Source organism: Scleropages formosus, chromosome 12 (assembly GCF_900964775.1).
Source record: "Scleropages formosus chromosome 12, fSclFor1.1, whole genome shotgun sequence".
Lineage (NCBI taxonomy): Eukaryota > Metazoa > Chordata > Actinopteri > Osteoglossiformes > Osteoglossidae > Scleropages > Scleropages formosus.
The window spans coordinates 22,627,861-22,651,519 of NC_041817.1; the positions used below are offsets into that span (position 1 = coordinate 22,627,861).

The 23,659-nt window shown below is 42.7% G+C and overlaps 2 protein-coding genes and 1 long non-coding RNA gene across 4 annotated transcripts; 2 read left to right on the plus strand and 1 right to left on the minus strand.

The window, feature by feature from the left end:
- Nucleotides 1-1,427: 1,427 nt before the first annotated feature.
- Nucleotides 1,428-7,508, plus strand: pou1f1 (POU class 1 homeobox 1). Of its 2 annotated transcripts, none has more exons than XM_029256987.1 (6): nucleotides 1,428-1,569; nucleotides 3,742-3,891; nucleotides 5,622-5,867; nucleotides 6,103-6,267; nucleotides 6,834-6,894; nucleotides 7,217-7,508. In XM_029256987.1, exons 1-6 carry the CDS (start codon nucleotides 1,428-1,430, stop codon nucleotides 7,428-7,430), a joined length of 978 nt encoding a protein of 325 aa, XP_029112820.1. In that variant the 3' UTR covers nucleotides 7,431-7,508. The 2 variants fall into 2 exon arrangements, with proteins under 2 accessions (XP_029112820.1, XP_029112821.1); XM_029256988.1 differs by having other exon boundaries at nucleotides 1,428-1,561; nucleotides 3,812-3,891.
- Nucleotides 7,509-10,972: 3,464 nt separating this feature from the next.
- LOC108927663 (charged multivesicular body protein 2b) lies at nucleotides 10,973-20,686 on the minus strand. Its single transcript, XM_018741085.2, has 6 exons — nucleotides 20,486-20,686; nucleotides 17,189-17,280; nucleotides 14,643-14,837; nucleotides 13,330-13,432; nucleotides 13,026-13,132; nucleotides 10,973-12,922 (listed from the first exon to the last, which is right to left on the minus strand). Exons 1-6 carry the CDS (start codon nucleotides 20,517-20,519, stop codon nucleotides 12,809-12,811), a joined length of 645 nt encoding a protein of 214 aa, XP_018596601.1. The 5' UTR covers nucleotides 20,520-20,686; the 3' UTR covers nucleotides 10,973-12,808.
- LOC108927670 (uncharacterized) lies at nucleotides 18,845-23,619 on the plus strand. The gene is made up of 3 exons (XR_001965603.2): nucleotides 18,845-19,006; nucleotides 23,009-23,226; nucleotides 23,376-23,619. It is a non-coding gene; the product is annotated as an uncharacterized LOC108927670 (long non-coding RNA).
- Nucleotides 23,620-23,659: the final 40 nt, after the last annotated feature.

The window sequence follows — 23,659 nt, forward strand, 5'->3', positions numbered from 1 at the left end:
ACGAACGCACGCGGAAAGCAGTCCCACTGCAAACTAACATCTTTTATTTATAATCATAAAATCTACAATCGCCCGTGATTTTCGTGCCACGGTGCCAACATGCTCGGCGTATAAAATTAATGCTGCAATTCCTAACTGCCATTATGAAGAGGTGCTATTGGTGTGACTCCTTTTATCGTAATTGCAGTCATTTTCAACACCTTGCAAACTGTGCCGTTACCTTTTATGTCTCAAGACCAATGAATGAACCCAGAAGTGCCTGCTAAAGACACCTTGTTAATTATTGCATTTTGTTTTTAAGCAAATATTTTGGCCACCGCCGGTGTCCAGACCGCTGAGGTTCGGCAAATCGAACCGTCAGCAACTTCGGTAAATTGCCCTGCAGGCGAAACCGAAACAGCTTCTCCCAGCTCTGATTTCTGGTGAAATTCTGAAGCCCGTCGATATTCGTGTCAATATCTGTTCAAAGAAGAAAAAAGAAAACTTCTGTGTCTTTGATCTGTGAGAACATAAATTTACTTTAACATTAAAGACTTTTAATGCCATGTTAAAGATAATATTGGCCTTTTTCATTTTCATGAATAAAAATGGTCATGGTATACGCAATAAAAGTGCTCATAACAGGAGAATTATTATTATTATTATTATTATTATTATTATTATTATTATTATTATTATTATTATTATTATCCTGGAATGGACTGGCATCCCATTCAGGGTGTAGGCCCCAGTCTTGTGCCTAGCGATTCTGGGATCGGCTCCAGACCCCTGTGACCACAAACAGGACACAAGATTAATGAGAATAGATGGAATTATTATTATTATTATTATTATTAATATTATTATTATTATCAGTAGTAGAAGTAGAAAGCTAAATAACAATAATAATTTATTAAGGCACTGGGAAAATACTACAAATACAGTGACATAAAGATTATGAGCACATTTTGAAATGTATGATCATCGCTCTGGGGACATGTTGGATGTTGTCATCTACAGGACAGAGGGTGAAAGGACGCGGAGCTGGTCATGTTGAAACGGAGTCCAAACATCAACAAGGAGCTACAGCTGACCACCGGGGCACATGTGCGCCGCAACCGGTGGGGTCCAGGCGCGCTGGGGGGTGTCGGGTTACCCCCCCCTTGCTAATTACCCGGGATTGGTGCTGCGCCGGCCGGCCGTAACTCCCCTGATACGGCGATAGCCCTGGGAAAGGACATTAACATGAATGAACGGCTTGGCCTGAAAGGGGGGGGGTTTAGGACATGGGTGGGAGGGGGGCGCTATAAATGCCTGCACACGACCTGCGTGCGACACACAGGTGGCCTCCTGCTATCGAGAATCCAGAGGTACACGACCCGCCTTCGCGCAGGTGAGCTTCTCCCATCTGCAGGCCCCACTAGGGCGGCGCCTGCCGCACGGACACGATGACGTGCCAGGCGTTCGGCAGCACCGACTCCTTCACGACGCTGGCCAGCGAATCTTCCGCCCTACCACTTCTCATCCACCATGCCGGCCCTGGAGACTGCCTCCCCGTGTCCAGCCACGCAACCAGCATGGTGTCAGCAGGTAACCGGCATCCCCGTTGGGTCCGTCCCGTGTTTCTCCGCTGCCGCTACGCTGACAGCTTGGTGTCCCCTTAACATCCGTCATATTCAGATGGTAGATGGATCTCAGCAGCATCTGATACGGACCATCATAGGAGCCAGCAATTAATTTTTGTGCGCTTCAGAGGACATTTATTTTCAAGTGTATCTCCTAAACTGAACAAGCTACAGTACTGAATCCTAGTGCACCTTACTGAGGACACCGAGCAGCACGGTAGCACAGCAAGTAGCTCTGTCGGTGTAAGAGGATGTGGGTTCAATCCCTGCCCAGTCTGTGTGGAGTTTGCATGTTCTCCCCATGTCTGCGTGGGTTTCCTCTGGGTGCTCTGGTTTCCCCCCACACTCTAAAAACATGCTGTTCAGGTTCCCCCAAAGTATGTGAGTGACAAAGAGACTGTGTGTGTGTTCCACTGATGTATGGATGAGTGACGCAGTGTAAGTAGTGTATCTAGCAGTGTAAGTCACCACGGTGAATAAGGTGTTTGGGCTGATAACACTGCATAGAGTTTGTTGGAAGTTACTTTGGAGAAAAGCATCAGCTAAATAAATGTAATTTTGCATTGTCTTGGGGGTGAGACTTTGAGCTTCCAAGAAATCACAGAAATTCAAAAAGTTTTTTGTTGGTCCTCAGGAGGATGTGGATCAGGAAGGTAACAAAGATATTTACTGTCAAGGGGTTTGTTAGATCATTTCAGAAGTTCTTCACTGGAAGGGCTTTTAGAGTGAAGGTCTAACTGACAGGTGAGGCTCTCTGAGAATGGATGGGAACTCGGTGTTGTTACCCAGCTCCTTGGGCGCTCCTGATTTCTCCCGAAAGACCAAGGTTCTAGGGTGAGAACACAGAGAAGAGTATACAGGTTGCTTTGAGCTCATCTTCCTGAAGATGCAGTGGAGCAGTGGTTAAAGTCATCCTGAAACCCAGGAGCCAGGATTCGAATAATTTCTGCTCTAGTACCCTTGATCAAGATTCTTACCCTAAACTGACCCAGAAAAAAGCAGCTAAATCATAATAAATCATTTCAAACACAGCAATTTATGTATGTAAAGAAACCCCATCCATCATGGCTCTGAACATACAACCTTCTGGTTATAAAAACTGGTCCTCAGGGCACTGTGTCACGTCTGTCAGTCAGGTATCACAGCGTTAATGGATGTGCCGAACTTTTTCAGATACGCATCAAATACAGGACAGCTGCTAGTGTAGTGGTTAAAGCTGCTGCCTTTGGCCCAACATCTTGCAGCTTTGAATCCCATCTCCAGCTGTGGTACCCTTGAGCAAGGTACTCACCCTAAAATTGTTCCAGTAAAGTTTCAAAGCTGTATAAATGGGTGAATAATTGTCAGTAACTCAACATTGTAAATCACTTTCGAGAAAAGCATCAGCTGAATGAATAAATGCAACGTCATTAAAAATGTGCAGATTTTCACACTACTTGTCAGACCTCTCCTTCCTGTACTACATCTAACAAATAATAATGAGTGCAATCGTGCAGGTGTGTGTCCTTTGCTTGTGTCTTTACTCTGACAGTTATATATAGTGCACTAAAGCTCTAAAGTACTGTATCCAGCTGTGTCCCACAGCTATAATTACATACGACGCATTAATGCTGTAATTAATTACCTAAATAACAGGTATAATAGGATAGACGTTATGTAGTCTGGTCTTCGTATGGACTCGCATCCTCCGTACCCGCCGGATGATGATGGGTCCTTGATTGCTTTAAAATGAGCAGAGATGGAGAAGTAAAAGCTTTCCGAGTGTACAGGTGAGCGGCTTGCCGCTGGGACGAGGGCAGGAGTAATTCTCAACGCGCACAACGTGGGGAATGTGTGGAAGTGGGAAATTAATTTACCTAAAAGCTGGACTGCTGGAAGAAAGGCCGCAGCGGGAATGTAAAGTACGGTACGATTTGTTCTCCACCATTCGCTCTTCAACTACTGTGATTTTCAATAAGAATTATTGCTGACATCCCCGGCTGGCATTTCCGTCGGGGCAGGTGAACAAAGGAGAAGTGCATTATGGGTAGAGCGCATCGTGTGGCAGGGTAGGTCCTGGGAATGAGGGGCATGTGCCGGATGGCGATGTTACAGCTTTGTGATTTGGCTGTTTTGTATCCACTCCCCGCCATCCAAGTGCCCTCAGGACTCTCCCTGGTCCAGTCGTCCAAGCGCTCCCACATGCACCTGTCCACATCCGCCCTGAGCAGCACATCAGCCGGCCTGCACTACCCTGTGCCATCCTGTCACTATGGCAACCAACAGACCACCTACGGCATGATGACAGGTGAGTCTGACAGTCAGACCCCGGACCACGGTAAGACTGCGGATGTCCACTTCCTGCCTCGATGACGTCGCCGTCTCCCGCAGCTCAGGAAATGCTCTCGGCCAGCATCTCCCAGACGCGCATCCTGCAGACCTGCAGCGTCCCCCACCCCAACATGGTCAATGGAGCCAACTCCCTCCAAGGTGAGTCCTCGAGCTCCAAGGAGCGCGGTGAAACACGCGGCCAACGGGCCGCTCGTCTGCCACCTGTCGCACCCGGACAGAGACCACACGTTTTCACTTTGACCTCAAGTGACCCTCTCCCCCGCGGAAGTGGCAGGATGTGGCCGACGAGGTCATACGAGTCTCTTTGCCCCCAGGAGCAAGGGATGATGTCTCACACATACAACCAAACACTTTTTAATAGCCTTTCCTGTGAGCACGATGACATCACCTGGTCCACCTGAGACCGCAGCCGGCCTGGACACGGGGCCAGAAGATGCTGCATGAGTCACCTCAGGAGCAGGGCAGGGAAAACAAACGCTGATGAGTGACCGCTAAAAATTCATGCTGGAAGCACTTCACAGATGAGCGCAGTAAAAACATGGTTAATTCTTATTGCAGCTTTATTTCACGAAATGTCAAGCAAAAGGTTTTACCGCGGTTCCTTCCTCTTGTTTAATGGACAGGGATCTTTGTGTAAGGGAGCATAATGGGTACTTCTGAAAGTGATACTGTTAAGATAGAGCTGTATTTTTTAATTCTAATAAGAATAATTGCCATTTGCCATGCAGTGAAAGGCCCAGTGTGGACCATCAAACAGCTGGGCTCTGATGGGGGGGGTTCTAGTGTGACACTGCCCCCTGCTGGAGCACCCCAGCCAATAGCATAACTCTTCAGCCAGAGAAGTTTCCCATCCACTCCACCTGATTCTGTCACTGGCCAAGTAAGGGAGGGGCAAAGCGACATCCAAGGAGCCCATTCCCCACGCTGGGTGTGACAGAGCTGCGGACGCCGACGTGGCAATAACAGGGTCCGATGGCAGCCGCTAGCAGTAGTGTCCCCCTTCTGCCCACCACAGATTCTCCTCCGACGCAGGAGGAACCGTAATATTCACAGCATCTCACTTAGAATGATGATGAATACAATGATGAACACAAAAGGACATCATGGTGGTTTTTTATGTCAGAATTATACAGCAAGGCATGGAAAATATATTCCGTTAGGTCAATGTGAATTTTTTTGAAGATAGTCGGTTCAAATCCCATTCTTTCATTGCTGGTGTACCGTTCAAAACCCTGAACTGCTCCAAATGAAATGAAATGCTTGATAAATGGCTAAATAACTGCAATTCACTTTGAACAAAGGCTTCATCTAAACAATAATAATAATAATAAGAATAATAATAATAACACGTAAGAAGAAGAAGGAGGAAGAGGAGGATTAAATTCTCGAATTGTTGTACCACTAGGGGACACTCTTATCCTGTGAATCGATAGTTATCCTCATCAGCCTGTGGTCGCAGTTCTTTGCTTACTGTCCAGAAAAATACATTTGCTAAAAGGTTTATCCGAAATGGTCTTCTGCGCTGATGCATCGTCTGAGATTTGTCGCGATCTGGTGCTTTCCTCTCTGTTCGGCCGTTCAAATGTAAAACCCTGCTTGGAGTGAAATCGGTGGGCATGTGGTCTTCCGCGGGGTTGATGAAGATGCCAGCGGTGTTGGCGCTGTCTCCGATCCCCTTCCCCACAGGCGGCCTCGCCCCCTGTCTGTACAAGTTCCCGGAGCACAGCCTGGGCGGAGGATCCTGCGCGCTGGGCCACGGCTTCCCCGCGCTGCCCCAGGCCCTGCTCTCCGAGGAGCCTGCTCTGGGGGACTTCAAGCAGGAGCTACGCAGGAAGATCCAGCCCCCCGAGGAGCCCCCCGACATGGACTCGCCCCAGATCCGGGAGCTCGAGAAGTTTGCCAATGACTTCAAGCTGCGGCGGATCAAGCTGGGTGCGTTCCCACCATCTGCAGGACCCTCCGTCCATTGCACCTACATAGGTGTCTCACATACCGATCACAACCAAAATAGTCCGTCTGTAGACAGATCATGGCTGTAGCTCTGGGGAGGGGGCATAGCATTTAAGTCCAAAGCACTACAAACTGCAATAGTTGCCCTGATTCAGACGCTCAGTTCACGTAGGTAGCTGAATGACAGCTGGGTGACGGGGGCCACTGTGACTGGCAGGGTACACCCAGACTAATGTGGGCGAGGCCCTGGCGGCGGTCCACGGCTCTGAGTTCAGCCAGACCACCATCTGCCGCTTCGAGAACCTGCAGCTAAGCTTCAAGAACGCCTGCAAGCTTAAGTCCATCCTGGCGAAGTGGCTCGAGGAGGCCGAGCAGGCGGGGGGTGAGCACACGCAAAGTTGCCGCCGTTACGCAGAACCACCTGCTACACATGGTCATCATCATAACAGAGTCATCACTGTTGTGTGCGGTCATGACTGTCACACAAGAGTCATCGAGGTCGCACACGGTCATCGCCGTTATGTGGAGTCATCGCCGTTACATGTCACAACCGTAACACATGGTCATCGCTGTTACACTGTCAAGTTTGGCTGACTGGTGCGTTGATCACAGCTGCAAGTTTCGAGTTCATTTATAACCAAGGAACCGGCTGCTCATGTACTAGTCATTGCCAAAAAGACCATAAAATGAATGTAAATATAACGTTTACACTCAGCTCATTATCCTGTCCATTAGCATCAATATTTACCCACTTTCCACTGGCATATTACACCATTTGTAACCATAATTCAGAGAGACTCAGACACTTTACCAAAGGCAATCAAAGTCCAGGGAATTAATTTCCATACTCATCCTAGCCAGGATTAGTCATAACTACGAGTAACAGGCGAAATGCTAAGTGAAATAAAGTGATATAAAAGCTTGAGAATGTACTCCCCCACCCCCCAGCACTGTTTAATGAGAAGATTGGCATGAATGAGAGAAAGAGGAAGCGCAGGACAACCATCAGGTAAGACAGGGACTTGCACTGGACACCGGTGTGGGGACATTGGCCACTGTGTTGAGAGAACCAGAGAAGATCACAGCAGGTTTACATTCCATACACTGGTAACAAGGCACAGCTACTGAGTTCTAGTCAAAGTCCATAATTCATAGAGAATTTTTGACAGCTGTATATAAGCACATTTCAGGTTCTCTCCTTGAACTGAATTTCATTTTTTTTTCCAATTTTAGGGTGCTTTATTGACATGACAGATCTAGACACACTTGTATTGACAAAGCATTGTTTGTACAATTGTATGCAAAAGAAAAAAAAAAACTCTCTCTTAAAGTCTTGGAGCCAAAGAGGCCTTGGAGAGGAACTTTGAGGAGAAGAGCAAGCCTTCCTCGCAGGAGATTGTGCGCATGGCTGAGGGACTGCACCTGGAGAAGGAGGTGGTGCGGGTGTGGTTCTGTAACCGCCGGCAACGGGAGAAGCGTGTCAAGACCAGCCTGCACCAGGGCTCCTTCCACAACCTTGCCAAGGACAGCCCCACCTGCAGGTAGACCACCAAGAGACCCTCAAGGGTAAGGTAAATTACCAAGAGACCTCCACCTCCAAGCAGACCACCAAGACACCTCCATCTGCAGGCAGACCACCAGGAGATCCAAAACTCTCAGGTAAAGCACCAGGAGACTCCTACCTGCAATTAGACCACCAAGAGACCTCTAAATGCAAGCCGATCACCAGAAGACCTCCTCCTCCAAGCATACCAAAAGACCCCTACCTGGAGGTAGACCACCAAGAGATCCCCAACTAGGAGGCAGACTACCAAAAGCCATCCACCTCCAGGTAGTCCATCAGAAGATCCCCAACCAGTATGTAGACTGTCATAGGACCCCAAGATGCAGGTAGACGACCGAGAGAAAACCAGCATCGAGTGAACCACCAGAAGACCCCCACTTGGTAGACCACTAGGAGCCCCTCTTCTTGCACTGAGTTTGCTTGCAGAGAATTTATAAGCTTCTCCAGTCATGTTCATATGCCTGAAATAGTGAGAGCAGAGTTTCGGCACATTTCAGATACAACGTCGAGTCCCAGAGGAGAAGATCGCAATGGACTCTTCGCTGTGAACTGGTGAGCTTTGAATATTTGTTTATCCATGATGCTGGGCCTGTTTTCTGGCACCGCTGAGCAGCTCGAGCATCTGGAAGAAGCACAGTGTGCACCTGCCCGTCCTCTTATTGGGCAATAATTGCGAAACATTGTCTCAGCGGAATGGATTCAATTAATAGAGCAGAAAGCCCCAGAGCTACAATTTACCGCACTCTGGCGCAAGACTGTGAAACATAACTCCGTTCCCCATGTTTTTCTGATTAATAACGGGTACGGGGAATGAGTCGCTGTGGCAAGACAACTTGTCCAGCGCTTTTGTTCACCAGCGGCTTCTAGCAGCTGGAAACCAAGTGCGAAACGAACGGTTACATATTAACCAGAGAGTTCCATAAAATAAATCATATTTGTGTTTTAACTTATTTGATGATGTACGATGTTAATTTTATTGTGAAATTCAGTATTTGTTTCTCACTGGCTTTTTAAGATATCGAATATTTGAAGCAATAAAATGAATTTAAATACACGCTGCTATTAGTTCCAGTAATTATTAATAAAAGGTAAAACAAAGGAATCCTTTTAGATCCTCCGTGCTGAGAAATTATTCAAACCTGAGCGAAGGTGTCGCCTCCATGGTGTATTGTACTGGTTGTGGTGTGTGTGTGTGTTTATTTTACCTTTGGGCCACTAAGGTGTAATAAATAAAGGCAAAGGGCAAGCATACCTTTAAATCAAAACGACACCCAGGTCCTCCAAAACCAGAGCTCAGCATTCCGTGAGCATCTTATTAAATCCATATTTCTTACTTCCAGTTCCAAATTATTGCATTTGGGGAAGGGCCTTATGAGCTGATGACCAACCCTCTAGCGTATCACACCAGGGAGAAGGTTTTCACAGGCCACCGGCGGAGGGAGTATATCAAAGAGGAGGAGGCACATCTTCATGAGCTTTTAGGGAATTTACTGTCAGGCTCGTGTTGGATCGCTGCCCCCGTCTCCCGTACGGTTTTATGGCGGCGATATTTACATCTCGGAAAACAGAAGGGATCCTCGCCCCTAATGAGCGAATATAAAAGACATCAGCCACCTCGTGGCTGTCACAAGTGGCAGTCAAAGAGTTCTCCTGCGGATTGGGGTGATACTGTGTCATTCACACCGCTGTATATAACACAGGGCTGTACACTGCCAGGTTGGTGTCTGGCAGATCTGCACCCCCGACTGTTTGCTGTCAAATCACATGCAGTGCTGCGCACAAGTATGTGAACCCTGCAGGGACAGTTATTGTGTAAAATTTAAAAATAAATTCATAACATCTAAATCTTAGACTTATAAAATGAATAAAAGATTATGATTTACACACCTGATTTTACTTACCTACTTGGTTTACTCAATGCAACTTGGGCTTCACTTATTTTGACACCTGCACTACTTGTGTTTCTACTACACACACGATTTCTTCTAAAGCAACATATGCAATTGGTCATTACACACCTATTATGTCAGATCACAAAGACTGCCTCACATTAAATAGCCGTTTCATGGTAAAACTACAGGAAAAAGAGCTTCACGTACTTTCAAGCTGTACTGTATTTATAACATATTTACTGGTTAAATTCAGCACTGTCTCTATCCATTTTCAATAACATGTTGTCCAGTGTAGGGTCACAGTGGTCCAGAGCCCATCCTGGGAGCATAGGGTCTGATCAGATTTAAACCTATGTCTGAAAGCACGTCCCAGGAGCTGTACGTCACCAGCACTACTTGCCGTGTTACCATGTAGCCTTCCAGCCCTGTAGCCAAATGTATGTTTACAGTGGTCACTGTAGGAGTGGAGGTCATATACCTTCTAATTCATGGAAAATCTACTTTGGAAATTTTCCTGTTTTCTCTTTCAATAGCCTCCTTTTCAATAGATACTCTGGGGGGGGGGGGAAGAAAAGTCTAGAATGTATTACCTTGGTCAGAAAAAAAAAAAAAAAAAAAAGTCACAACCTCTCTTCAGTAGAATTTTCATGAACATATAGTTATGATCAGCAAAGCTGGGTCAAAGCATACCAAGAATGTTCAATAATTTAAGGAAAGAACTGGAAAGTAACAATTGCATCTGTTGGCGATTCATAATCCATTTGGTTCTTTCCATACTGAATTAAAATTGTTAAAGAAAATGAGATGAAGGGAAGGTTATATTACCACAAATTATTTCCACAATTTTTTATTATGTAACATTTATGAACTGCATGGTAGTTTAAAATCCCATTAAAAATCCTCATGTAAAAATAATGCTTTCTTCTGAGTAATGAGTTTTAACTTAATAATAATTCAGCAGGAGCAGACTTAAAACTCTATTAAAAAGGAGAGGTCTCATATGTACTTCTTTTACAGATGGAAGTAAGTGGGCTATCTTTTTTATTAAAAAAAAATTTAAAAAAAAAAGCCTTAGAGGCACTGGAATTGCACAGCAGACATAAGATTCCATCCATCTATCATCATTAACCACTTGCCCTTTTCAGGGTCCAGCATCTACCCCAGAAGCACAGGGTGTGAGATACGGTACACTGTGGAAGGTATGCTACTCTATCACAGGGAAAATACACACACTCATTCACTCACGCAGACACACATATATTCAAACTGTAAGGGTAATGCAGAATCATCAAATGACCTAACAAACCTCTTTGGATTGTGGGAGGAAACCAGAGCACCTGGGGTAATTATTTCCAACCCATGTCGACACCTACAGCCAAGTGCTGCAAGGCAGCAGTGCTCTCCATCGAAGAAAAATGTCACCCTTCTACCATTTCATAAAAAGCAAACAAACCTGCAGTTCAGAACAATCAAATCTGAGAGACAAGCTGGGAACTGTGAACGCTGTGGAAGGAACACATTCTCCTCCTTATCCAGATGAGGTTCCAGTAGAATCTGAACTCTGCAGATTAGCGTCTACCCTCCATCAAGCATAGAGCAAAAAAGTAACACTAGTAAATTTCAAAGGGCTTTATTCATATCAAATGTCAAAGAACTTTACAGTTTTATATATAATATTAAAACATTTGACAAAAGGCATATACAGGACATCCCAGTTAACTGAAATAAACTGGGAAGAAATTGGGTCCTGTTTCAGCCCTCAAGTTTAAAGCAGTCAAGGAAACCTAAATACAAATAATGCTGTGTAACTCAGCAGTGTTTGTCTTATTATTTACACCTATTAGACAGTATCACACAGTGTTAAATCTTAACTAACCTGCAAACATTATGACATAAGCCTGGGTAAATGGCAGCTAAATGGGAACTGCTTGCAATTGTCTTCACTTCAAGAAAAGCTTGAAAATGTTAAGAGTAATTTAAACAATAGCAATCTATTGCAATTCCAGGATATGCATTGACCGTATCTTTATCCATAGCAGCCCACCTCTTTAATTATCCTCTGGCCTCGCTACTCATTGATCTTTAGGAATGCGAGTTGTTTATTCAAAAAGCCCAGAGTAATGAAACACTGGAAAAGAGCACACACACAGGGGCAGGTTACAAATGCACTATTACCTGGCCAACACTGCAGTTGCAAACAGTGAGAACAGTAGCAACAATAGGTGACTGTCAAATGTGTGTTTCCCTGCCCCTTTAATGGGCAATGATGTACCCTAAAAGAATGAAACAGGTTGATGCTATGGCATCATGGAGGAATCAAAGGAAACTGCAGGTTTCATGTGCTCTGTACAATGCATAGAAAAGATGTTTATAGAGGAAAATCAATTGGAAAAAAAATCTTACTTGAAAATGGCAAGGTGTAATCCGAAACGAACGTAATTCGAGTGGGAGTTACAGCATAAGAATGACAAATTCTCCAGTTACAAGCGCCAGAAAAAGACAAGCTATGTTGTGTTTCAGAACCAGCACACAGTAAATGGCTAGTTTGGTCAACTATCACTGGACAATTCCTTTCAAAGACAGAGCAGCATCATTAGTTTCCATCCAAGTCCAGTACAGAGGCAAAGTGGATGCTCTGCCTAGTACTATTTTGATTAAAATGGGTTTTTACTGTTGGGATTTCTTTAAAATATTTCTTGTACAGTGAAAAAGTTGTATAGCATGTATTCAAAGGGTCAAAAACTCAGAGCTGCTTCACTGTCAAACAATCTGCCCAAAAAAAGAATTTAAGATATTCTGTACTATGTAAATAGAGGAAACAGAAAGGGAAAAAATCATTGGGGTCAAGGAACTGCAAATAGTTCATAATTAGTGTGTTAAATCCCATAAGAGAACAGGAAGTTGAAACATCTTTACATCAGAAAAGTGACTGAGTAGCCTCCTAAATAGTACAATGACTCGTACAACAATAAACCCCTCTTCCCAGTATCAACATTTGAAACAATAAAATGTCATTGTGAGGATTAAAGAACAATCATCTGCAAGTCAAAAAACAAGATTCACAGTACCTGAACGTTATCTTATTTCTCCCAATCTACAAAAGGGCCAAAATCACCCCAGACTGTGTATGCAGGAAAAAAAAAAAAAAAAAACCCACTTGTGCAAGGTGTGTCATGCAAGTGGAAGCCATTCTCTAAATGTACATTTCACCCTCATCAGTGACTCCAGCTCCCCGATAACCTCCACCTAAAACATGCAGCCTGAGGCTCAGCCAATCAGCACGCTCAAAAAAAAAAAAAAAAAAAAAAAAAAAAAAAAAAAAAAAAAAAAACACAAACAGAATTTCTCTTTTGACCATAATTACTCATACCTATCACACATTCTTGCTTGACAAATAGAATGGATTAAATATGAAGGCTCCGTATGGCTGCTCAAGTAGTTCTCATGGTATCCGGGGAAAAAGGAGGTCAGTCCACACCAAGGGCCTTCAGCTGCCTCTCAATCTCATCATCCGAGATAGTGGCTGCTTTAGAGGCTGAGGCACTAGGTAGATTCTTCCCTGCTGATGGGGCTTTTACCATCTGTGGAACACAATTAGCATGAGCATCAGCTGCAAGCTAGCTTTAACATTCTCTCCACGCTAGAGGTAACGCTAATTCGCCATTTCGAAGGGCCGTTCCTCACCTTCCCAGAGATCTCAATGCCGATCTCATCTAGCACCTGGTTCACAATGTCCTGGCTTTCTTCTTCATCTCCTGACTCTTCAAAGAGCTCATCCAAGGTGTCATTGACTGAAGCAGAATTGAGAAATTAGTTACTTTCATTTCTGAAAATTAACACACACTTCAATGTTTGGTGTGTGAAGCATGTAAGTGTATCACACAAATAGAATAAACGGCTAATCAAGGTACTTGCAACAATCCCATTATTTTTTCTCCCCCACTGTACCTCGCTTCACATATTCATACATTTCTTTAAATGTTCTTACTCATTTCCTCTGTCATCCCCATTTTCATGTTCTCCTTCTGGAAGTTCTGCATTGTCTGCAGAGTCTTTTGTGGATCCATCTTCTTATTCACTGCCTGCATAGTCTGAAAGACAGTTTAAATCAGTCACAGGGAGGATGTAAAAATGTCTGAAAAACAAAAAAATTAATGGCACAGAGTATTATATGCTTTGGAGGACAAAAACAAAGGCATACACAAACCAACATTTCACTTCAGTGCAACATATTTCATGCCAAACTGCATGTTCCTTGGTGAGTTAAAATTCAAAAAAAATAACCGTTACTCTTGAACCTGACACAAAAGCTGGAATCACAGGGATCAGTCCCTTTACAGTTGCCTTGGTTTATGGCTGAAAGATATATTTTCAGTGGAAAACAAACAAATCACATTTGAATACAGGGAATAATACAGGGGCTCAGCCACATGGGAGCTTAGAGAATTCAACTAGCACTCCTTCAGCAACATAACAACCTGTGACCCTCCCATTCCCGGCCATCAAGCCAATAAACTACAACTCCCAGGATACCTCACTAGACAAAATATTGCTCTTTTTCACAGAAAGCCAGCCTGCATTAATACAAACTGCTAAACACTGGAAAGCCTCAGCATCAGAAAGAGAAATCACATTTGAATGGACACTCAACTTACTAAATTTTATGGACTGAAAAAGTACCTAGAACACTTCCACTCTTCTTTTCATGTCTCATAATTCACTAATCAAACTGCCAATTCAGAGGGTTGTCTCACACTATGATATTTCCCTGAAGTACAGCTACAAATGACATTTTCTGCTTACCCTTACTTAACACAATACTATTGAAATGGGGCTTTTATCTATCATGTCGGGGGGGGGGATAAAGACAGATTTACAGTGAGATGCAATACTGTTCACAAAAAAAAATGAGCTCTTTCCAAATGCTGGTATCTGCATCTACAACAGAGCAACCAGAGTGTAACTTTTAGGCACACTTGTACTCAGAAGACCAAATAACAATTACTGAGACTTCTACACAAGCACACGTTCCACATCTACTTGCACTTTTCCCCCCACAGGGAAGAAGACTTTTCTATGCATGAAAAGAAACACAATCCACAAAGAAAAAAGATCACACTGTGCATTAATTACCACGGTGCCTGCTTCATTATTCTTTTGAAGCAGATTGCTGTTAAACTGGCCCTGCTTTTAAAGGGAACCACATTTAGTCCCACTACACAAAAGATAAAAGAAGTGCAATGTAAACACCGAGTGGGGAATGAGAAATTTATTGAGTTTAACATGACAAAATGTTCTTACTTTGGCTGTGGTGGACATGGCTCCTGCCATCTTCATCTGGGAGTTCATGACTTTGGTCTGTGTGGACATGGAGGTCACCTTGGAGCTGACAGCATAGGTACGGTTCTTCTGCTTTCTCAGTTGGACCAGTTGTTTAGCCAGGATCTTGCAAGCCTCCTTGTTTCCAGTCTTGGCCATTTTCTTGATCTCTAGCTCCTGTGAGGATCGACAGTCAAGGTCAATGGCCAGAACTCATGAACTCAAGAAACCCTCACCAATAATTAAGCACCACTGACCCCATGACTTTAATTATACTTCATCTTACTTCAACAAAGAAACTTCATTAGTCTCATGTTGTTGTTTATACCTGCGGGAATGAGTAGGTCCAAGGCCATCTGAAACCATAGTCCACACCCACATTCACACCTGCTATAGAGTTTAGGCAATGAGAACCTGCTTAACAGGAACTGACACACCAAGATATAATCTGGTTTGGGACATCAACTCTGCTTAACACTCCTAAATTAAGAAACACAGAATACCCAGAGGGACCCCAATGTAAACAAGCTGTGTATTTCAAATGGAACCGTTTTGACTGCATGTAAAAGTACTCTCTCCTCAGACACCTAACAGCAGCGTCAGGAACACAGGGACCAGAAAGACCCGTCAGCCAAACAGAAACTTCCTCACGAATCTTTCCTATATGTGCTGGAGAGTTTTAATGATAGAACTGCTGAAAAGGTTAAAAGGAAGTCAGGTGCTAACAGGTTTATTTATATATTTTGTACGGTACAACTTTGCTTTTAGCATCCAGTGCCCCAGTACAAACAGTGATGTCTTAAGGGCCTATTAAAGTGGGTATGTCCCTGCAGCTTCCATTAAGCTGCACTGCAGTTTTATATAGACACACTTCATAGCAAAACAAGATCAACGGCTGAAAATTAAATAACAAAACCCATTCCTACATCTATAAACCCCTTTATATCTATAAAGAAACAGACAAACATACATGCACATGTAGTTTTGTCTATTTCTGACTGCAAAGAACAAACCATTCACTGTTTTGGTACACATAAGACATGCAGAAAAATAAAGGACAAGCACTTAAGATATTTCTTGAAAGTTTTTTTTTTGAGAAGGTTGGTTTTGACCCTTTTTATGTTTAATAGATGTAATTAAATAAAAAGTCAAGTAAATTATTTCTGATCTTACATGTTTATATAAAAAAAAAAACATGACCTAGTTGGTTTTCTTTTAACTGTACCCACTGCAACATATTTTGTGAGTGATTCCCAGTCACACATTTTATTTATGAGATCATCTGTGACAGAACGCACTAGGGGAAGACCACTATGAATAAAATATTTGTGTTTATCATGCATTCTGTGGCATATTTTACATCAGTTTATTGTACATCCAGTGTTCCTGGATATTTGAAAAGTAATATGTTCATACACATACAAACACACGTTATTAGTGTTTGAATTTCAGTGCAGGGATTAAAAAATATACTAGCCTATCCTTAAAAATTGGATACATAGCACAATCTGATAAGATAGTTTTTTTACAGACAGCTGAATAAGTAAACCTTCCTGCAGAGAAGATGTCATGCATATCATCCAGGTGATACAGACTGGGGATTGCCTTTGCCTACCATAGGTCACGGACAGACAGCTAAACCAGGTGCAGAAACAGCCTGAAAAAAAACCTAAAATGCAAACTGGTGGGAATCTCCACATACATTTTTTTTTTTTAACCTCTTAATCCCAACTGCACTGAATGAATCATCTTTTATGGAAATGTCAGCGATGTTAAATGCATGACAGATAGAAAACATTAAGCAAACATTACGACTACTCATTTATAATAAAAGATGGAAAAAGTTTCTTTAAAAAAGTAGAAAAGCTGACACACAAATCATCAAAAAGGATTAAATTCACCACTTAATTATGTTAACAATAAACGAATCTAATGATAAGAACACTGAATAAAACTGCAGGGGAAAAAACCCAATGACTGGCCATCACCTTGAAATTAACTGTAAAGAACAGTTCCTCACTTAGGGTCTCAAGATTAAAAGTAGAAGATAAAACAAAATGCAAATACTGCAGAATTAGGTGCTAAATTTATGCAAAACTGTTACAAAATAGGTCATTTCTGTTTTTTGGAAATTTTAATTTTTTTGCTGCAGTGACTAGATTAATTATGAGACACATTAATGAAGGGGGGGGGGGTTAAAAAAAAAAAAAAAAAAAAAGTCCCCCAAGAAGCAATTATGTCTGCACTACCATGTTTGTTTTAAGAAATAGCACAGTGCCGCCAATATTTCCTTTGAAATCACAGAAAAAACTAAGAAACCCTCTCTGCAATGAGTCAAAACACAAGGATGATAAATGCAAGATGATGTGTCTCCTTACATTTGTCTTTGAGTGTGGCTACAGAGGAGGACTGCCAAGCTTTACCAGTAATGCATACACTGCAGAACGGAGGGAGGGCATCCCACCTGGGGAGCCACTGTGATTCTGTGCCCATGACCCCTCAAGACCCCCGCTTTTCAGCCCACTCACCAGCTGCTTTTCCTGTTTCTCCAGTGCAGCCCGGTCCCTGGTGATCTGCCGCTGTGTCCCTCTCAGTTCTCTGTTCTGCTCTTTTATGATGTCTGCGAAGGAAAGGGAGAAAATTGGGGACCACTGCACACTCTCTAGTGAACCTTGCTGCTCTGCCTTATCACTGCTTAACCTCACCACAGGAACACACTCCTGCTGACTAGAACTGCATGTCTGTCTTCAGATTAAAAAAAATTTTATCTTTGCAAATGCTCTCTGAGATGTAAAACTTGCTGGCTTTTATTGACTGGCAATATGCAATGGCAAGCATGCTCAAAACTTTCAAGTAATCTGACCCTTGACTTTTTCAAGTAAATTTAAACTAATACAATAAAAACAAAACCGCCTAAGAGGTTGCTGAAATGTGACAGTTATACTTTTTTGGTAAAGGCCAGGTTAATGCTCTTTTAAATACCAATTTGTTACCCATATGCCCTTCTCACACTCATTATATATATATACACTAGCTTCCCAATAACTTTTTGCAGTCAGTTCAAAATGCACAATTCAGAACCACACATTTCGCTACTTTCACTGAACCTGAATTGGAGGTAAAAGTATAATTGCAAAAATCAATACAAACCATTCAACATGAACCTCTGAGATAAAATTCTGACACACACTCAGTCAAGTAGGCTACAAGCAGCTGAACTAGACTGGCACACACAATGATGTTCATGGCATTTTCTTTTCGAGAAAAGTAATTCTAGGTCAACCATTTCAGCCACTCACACTGAGGAATCCGAAACATCCTAAGTGCTCTCTCCCAGTTAACTGTGCTCATTCACTAGGTCTTTGAGATGTGTCCACCTTCTGAAAGTATCTGTCTGCCCTTTATTCGAAAACACCTACAGACAATCTCACTGAAACAGAAATTTGTTTTTCCTATTTCTAATGCTGCAGCAGTAGGGCAGACTATGGGAGTTCCAGCCCCTGTATTTCCTAAACACAGTACATCAGCCCCAGCCACTGGTGGTCTTAACCCCAAGGTGGAATAGTCACGCTTTGCTGCTTTGCAATCAGCAGATGGCTTGCTCCTCATGCATGAAAATGAGGCCAATGGCAGCATTACCACTGACACCGGCACCCAGAGGTTCCACTTCTCTGTGGCTCCAAACCCCAGGCGCAGTGAGGGATGGCGACACACCCACCTGCACCTCAAAATGGTCATCTGAGACCACCCACAATCCCACATGTGCAGTGAACAATGGACTAAAACAACAGTATTTACCGAACCATCTGAACAACCAGAAAACAACAGGAAGTGTTACTTTTTCTGCAGAAAAGGTGAATATTTCAAAATAGAGTAAAAATGTTGTTGAAAACAATCACAATTAACGAGTAAATCTAAGCCATGCTGACAAAGTTAAAAGAAAAACATTTTTTCCACCAGAATTAACCTCCACTGATTATGATCAAAGACACTACAAATAGAAGATGATGGGTGGATGATTACGTTGAGATTTTCAATCTGGCTACGCCCCACCCCATCACATCCCAAACTCCCTAAGCTATCCCAAATGACAGTTGATATTTGATAAGTTACCTACACAAGCAACATGTTCATACGTAGTGGATGACGCACTGATCAACGTCTTAAATGGGAGGGATATTCTCAACTAAAATCTGTGAGCTAACCCACCTCTGCCTTCATACTGAGTAACAGAGGACAGTTGGGCGTGCTAATGCAGAACCTCACCAAGTTCAAACTCTACGGAATATCAGGGAAATGCAGAGGAAGTTCACACGTTCAATGCAGTGGACGCAACTGACATGAAGGTAACGTTTTACGCTTTGCAAGGGGTCATGTATACCATTTGAATTTTTAAACAAACAATAACTGACCAGATTATATCAACAACAGCTTAATTACACATGTGCAATGAAAATGTTAATACAAGGACATAAATTATATTTTTGATAAACTTTTTAAAAAAATATTTGACCAACTCAAATATTGAATCTTTCAATGTATAAATATTGCTTGTTTTAACTTTAACAGATCGACTAGTAGATACACAAGGTTATGAATAATACATGAGTTTTATTGTGTGTGGGGGGGTTGAGACAGTGAACAAGGAAATGATCTACATCTTCTGTCTTCATTAACCACTTATTTGGTTATTGATAAGTGTGGTCATTTATAAGTGTGTGAATGGTCATTTATTCCCATTCATATGGCACCATCAATATTGTAAAAACCATAGTTTACAGTTTTTTCCATTTAGCCAATGCTTTTCCTCAAGCAACTTACATGTTAAGCCACAAAATTACTTACCCATTTATACAGATGGGTAATTTTACCTTGCTGGGATTCGAACCTGTGACCTTGGGTCTAAAAAGCAGCAGCTCAGTCTCAGTCTGCGCTACCGGCTATCCCTGATCGATTCCGGAATTCATCACATTAATTCGTAATTACATTCATTCATGGGAGGCGGGGACAAAAATGGTACAATGTGAATGTTTCATTCGACATAATTACAATATTTAATTTGTTTTCCCATCACGGACGTTCCTTGAACTTAACCGCCCGCCACGCGACACAGTGAGGAAACGGACGCTCGTGACAAACTTACGTGTTCCAATCCAAGCTGTGTGTGAGCGGGTAGAAATGGCTGGCTGGTTTAGGGTTTGGTGAAATGAGGTACGGCTAGTCGGAGCACTCGGGTTAAGTTTACAGCTATTCTTCCATTTTGATTTGAGAATTATTAAGATACGAAAAGCGAATCCAACAACTTGTCGTTTCTCAGAGTGTTTAATTAAGGGCTGTCTTGTCTACCACAGCACGAGCCACTTCACCTCAGGCCAGTACGACTGTTCTGCTACAGCCGATCACGCCCCTGACCACCGCAACAGCACAGCCAACTTAGATAGAAAAACAGAGTAGTAGTATGAACATAAACTAAAGACATAACCTATTCATCTCAGAAACTGTAACTTAGTTCAATAAGTTAATCGACTGTTCGTTTTTCGCCGCCTCAATAATTCTTAGTTTCGGAACAACGAACGTCGGTGACGTGTCTCGAGAGAAATCCAAAGCGAACGACCCCAAAAACACCACCCCTAAAAAGTTTCAAGAGAACGTGGATTTGATAAGAACAGGGGCTGCTGAAACTGTACAGGTTTCCAACACAAACCAGTAAAACAGGCCTCGGTTTAACATGGATGAAAAAGTTGGCTGACGTCTGTGTGTCAGGAACTGCTAACCGACCAGGTTGCTAGGCTAGAGAGAGTGGGAAAAAAAAAACAGAAACTCACCATCCACCGTCTTCTTCTTGAACAAGGAAGCCATAGTGGAAAAAGTACTGTCGCTATTTAGAGATATCAGCCGTGAATTTCAACTTATGGGTTCAAAAAAACACTTTTAAACTGAGTTTAACAACACCGACAGTCAGAGGCGAGCCAGTATTTACATGACACAATTTCCTGGTTCGTTATCCGGCGGGCGCGAGCCACTCCGGCACATGACCGCCCCTGAGTCACTGTGCGCGCTGACGTCATGCGACAACGTCAGCCCTCGCGCCAGCCGGAACAATGCATGAAAAGCGTGTGAAAGGTCTTCGCTCATCCCTCAACCTGCTTTACTTGTAAAAAAAAAAAAAAAAAAAAAAATAGTATTATACTCTCGCAAATTGGCAAGTGGTCGAGAAAGGAATGACATCCGTCCCCCTGAAAGTTAAACGTTCCTCTAAGAGTTAATTTAATAAAGGTCACATTACGCTAATTAGCACATCAATAAACGTCTCCCATAGTGCAGTGGAAAATATGAGACTCAATTTACATGAAAGTTATATTTTCGAATTATCGTGTTTGTACATTTTGCCCTCCTGGGTTATCGAGTAGCCGGAATAATTGCTTCCACTTTAGACATCTAATTTAAAACTTTCTGAGGAAATAACTTCCTTGGAATATTTTAAAATGGACACCTTCAGACAACAGACTTTTCCTTCCGCCAAGTTTAGAAACTAGACGTGAAAATAAACACAACTGAATTATATTTTAACCATAAAAACAAATTGGCTGGTCTAGTACGTGTAAAAAAAAAATAGTGAACCAACCAGATAAAAAAAGGAGTCTAATTCCCATTACCTCCCAGCCAAAGAGCAAGAAGTCATAATAGTGCACATCCCATTACATTTTGTGGATGCAATCGAGTTCGCAAAATAAAAATAAAATGTGAAAATCTTTAAAAATGATAATCCAGTCGAACAACGTGTGGTTTAATTTGAAAAGCAGGTAGGGGTTGTAACCGAAAGGGTCGCCCCGCTGTGAGCAGCACTACCCAGAACAGGACGTTCAAAGGTGCTCCATGGGTAACTTTGATCGGGGGTTGGGTTGGGGGGGGCCCTCTTACTGCCCCCCAAGGGGGTATCTCGGTGGAGGACAAGGCCCATCCTGAGGCATTAAGCCCGTTAAGGTTATTAGAAAAATGTTTTAGTCTAATCAGCAAGGTTGGCATGAGGGACTGCGCCTAAGCGTTCCTGTAATGACTGTAAAACCCCAGTGGTGGTAAATTCTGCCCCAAGCACAAAGACAATTTTACCGACGCAATAATGAGACACAACCGCATCCTCGTTCGCAATGGCGGGTATCGTCAGAGCATATTAAAAATGTGCATCTCATAATGGAGCAAATCTGTTTCTGATCACGGGGAGGATTCCCACAGGGTCCGTTTCAAAACATTTGTCTCCTTCGTTTTGTTCACTGCCGTTGCCCCCAGCCAGAAAACGTTTAGTCTGAAGCTCGTAACTACCGAACGCACCCACAAAGTCAAGTAGCATGTGTCTTGTACTTCTCAAAGACCATCTTTAACATGTAATAGTTCCATCCGCGTCCAAGTGGATGCTCGGCTATGTCATTATGAAGATTTGTGGTTATTGTATAGATTATGTAATTTTCAATGAATTTTTGGACTCACATGAAGGCCTTAATTTTATTTAAACCAGAAATCAAGCATATCAGTAAAACCATGTTATGTTCCCTGGCAATTTTGTAAAGCAATTACAAGACCAAATAAACCAATAACAACAAAACAATGAAAGTGTGTCCTGGTGTGCATGTAACACAATCACATTCTCCTTACCAATAATTCAAATCTCAAATGATTTGACAGTCTAGACCATCAGCTATGCTTATTAGTCACTCAATCAGAAAAAAAGCTGACATTTAAATGAGACAGACTGTTAAGGAGATTACAAATGATCATGAAGATATCACTGTCTGGCTATTATTGGTGCTTCAAATGAATATCATAAGCTGTGTTTTTTGGAAAAACCCTCCCATTGTGCCAGTATTACAGACAGGCTAAATTATTCAGTCTTTTAGATGGAGGAAAATCAAAGACACCTCCTATTGATTTACAACTGAGCTCCATCAATGTGATGGACATATTCCACAGGGCTGCCATCCAGCAAGATGGTGTGTATATCTGTCCAATGAGTGATTCTCTTTCTTTGGAACCCTTGGCAGGGGTGTTTCAGCCCAACTGACAGCAGAATTACAGTCCTCCTTCCTATCATTCTGGTCTGGCCAACACTGCTGTCTTTGTTTATGTATCTCTGCCACATATCGGAAACAAGGGTTGCACAGTATTGCTCCTGTGCTGAAGGTCTGAACGTGGGTTCAAATCCTGCTTAAGTCTCTGTGGAGTTTACATATTCTCCCAATTTTTATGAGTTTTCTCCAGTACTTCCACTTTCTTCCAACAGTTTAAAAAAGGGGTTTCAGTTTGATTGGTGACTCTGAATGCCCTTTGTGTGTGTGTGTGTGATTTCCCTGCAGTGGACTGGCGTCCCATCCAGGATGTACTATCGCACACTCTATACTTCTGGAATAGAGTCCAGACCACTGTGACCCTGAACTGGACAAGCAGACATTGACAATGAATGACGGAGTGTCTCAAATAAAATTGGACCAGATCACATGTACAATATTCACACATTCCCCACTTTATCTGTACAGTTTCTGTTCCACTCAGATACATCATCCAGGATTTCAAGGTATGTTTAACTTGTATGTCCTGTTCAGTGTTTGTTAGAATTTATTTTGTGACATCACTGTGACGTTTTTTTTCCCTTCATACTATGGAAAATCCACATTTTTTTTTGTAGACCCACCTTGACATGCCGCATCTCCCGTTTCTCCACAGGTCATTTCTGCCCGAGGAGAGCAGTACCTGTCAGACATTCATTTGCACCATTCACCTCGGCACCGAGCTCTGCCTTCTCCTTAACTACAGCCCCAGGGTCCAGCAGGAGCTAGCATTATTCAACCATGGCAAAGTAATATTGTTTGCATGGAAAACTGGAATTATTAAAGTCAGAAGGTCATTGCGAGGACAAGTCCTTCTGCAGGAGTTCTGGAGTCTTCTTTCTTTTCCATTATGTGGTAAAACACAGCACTGCTACGAGGTTAGTGACACTACCACTATTG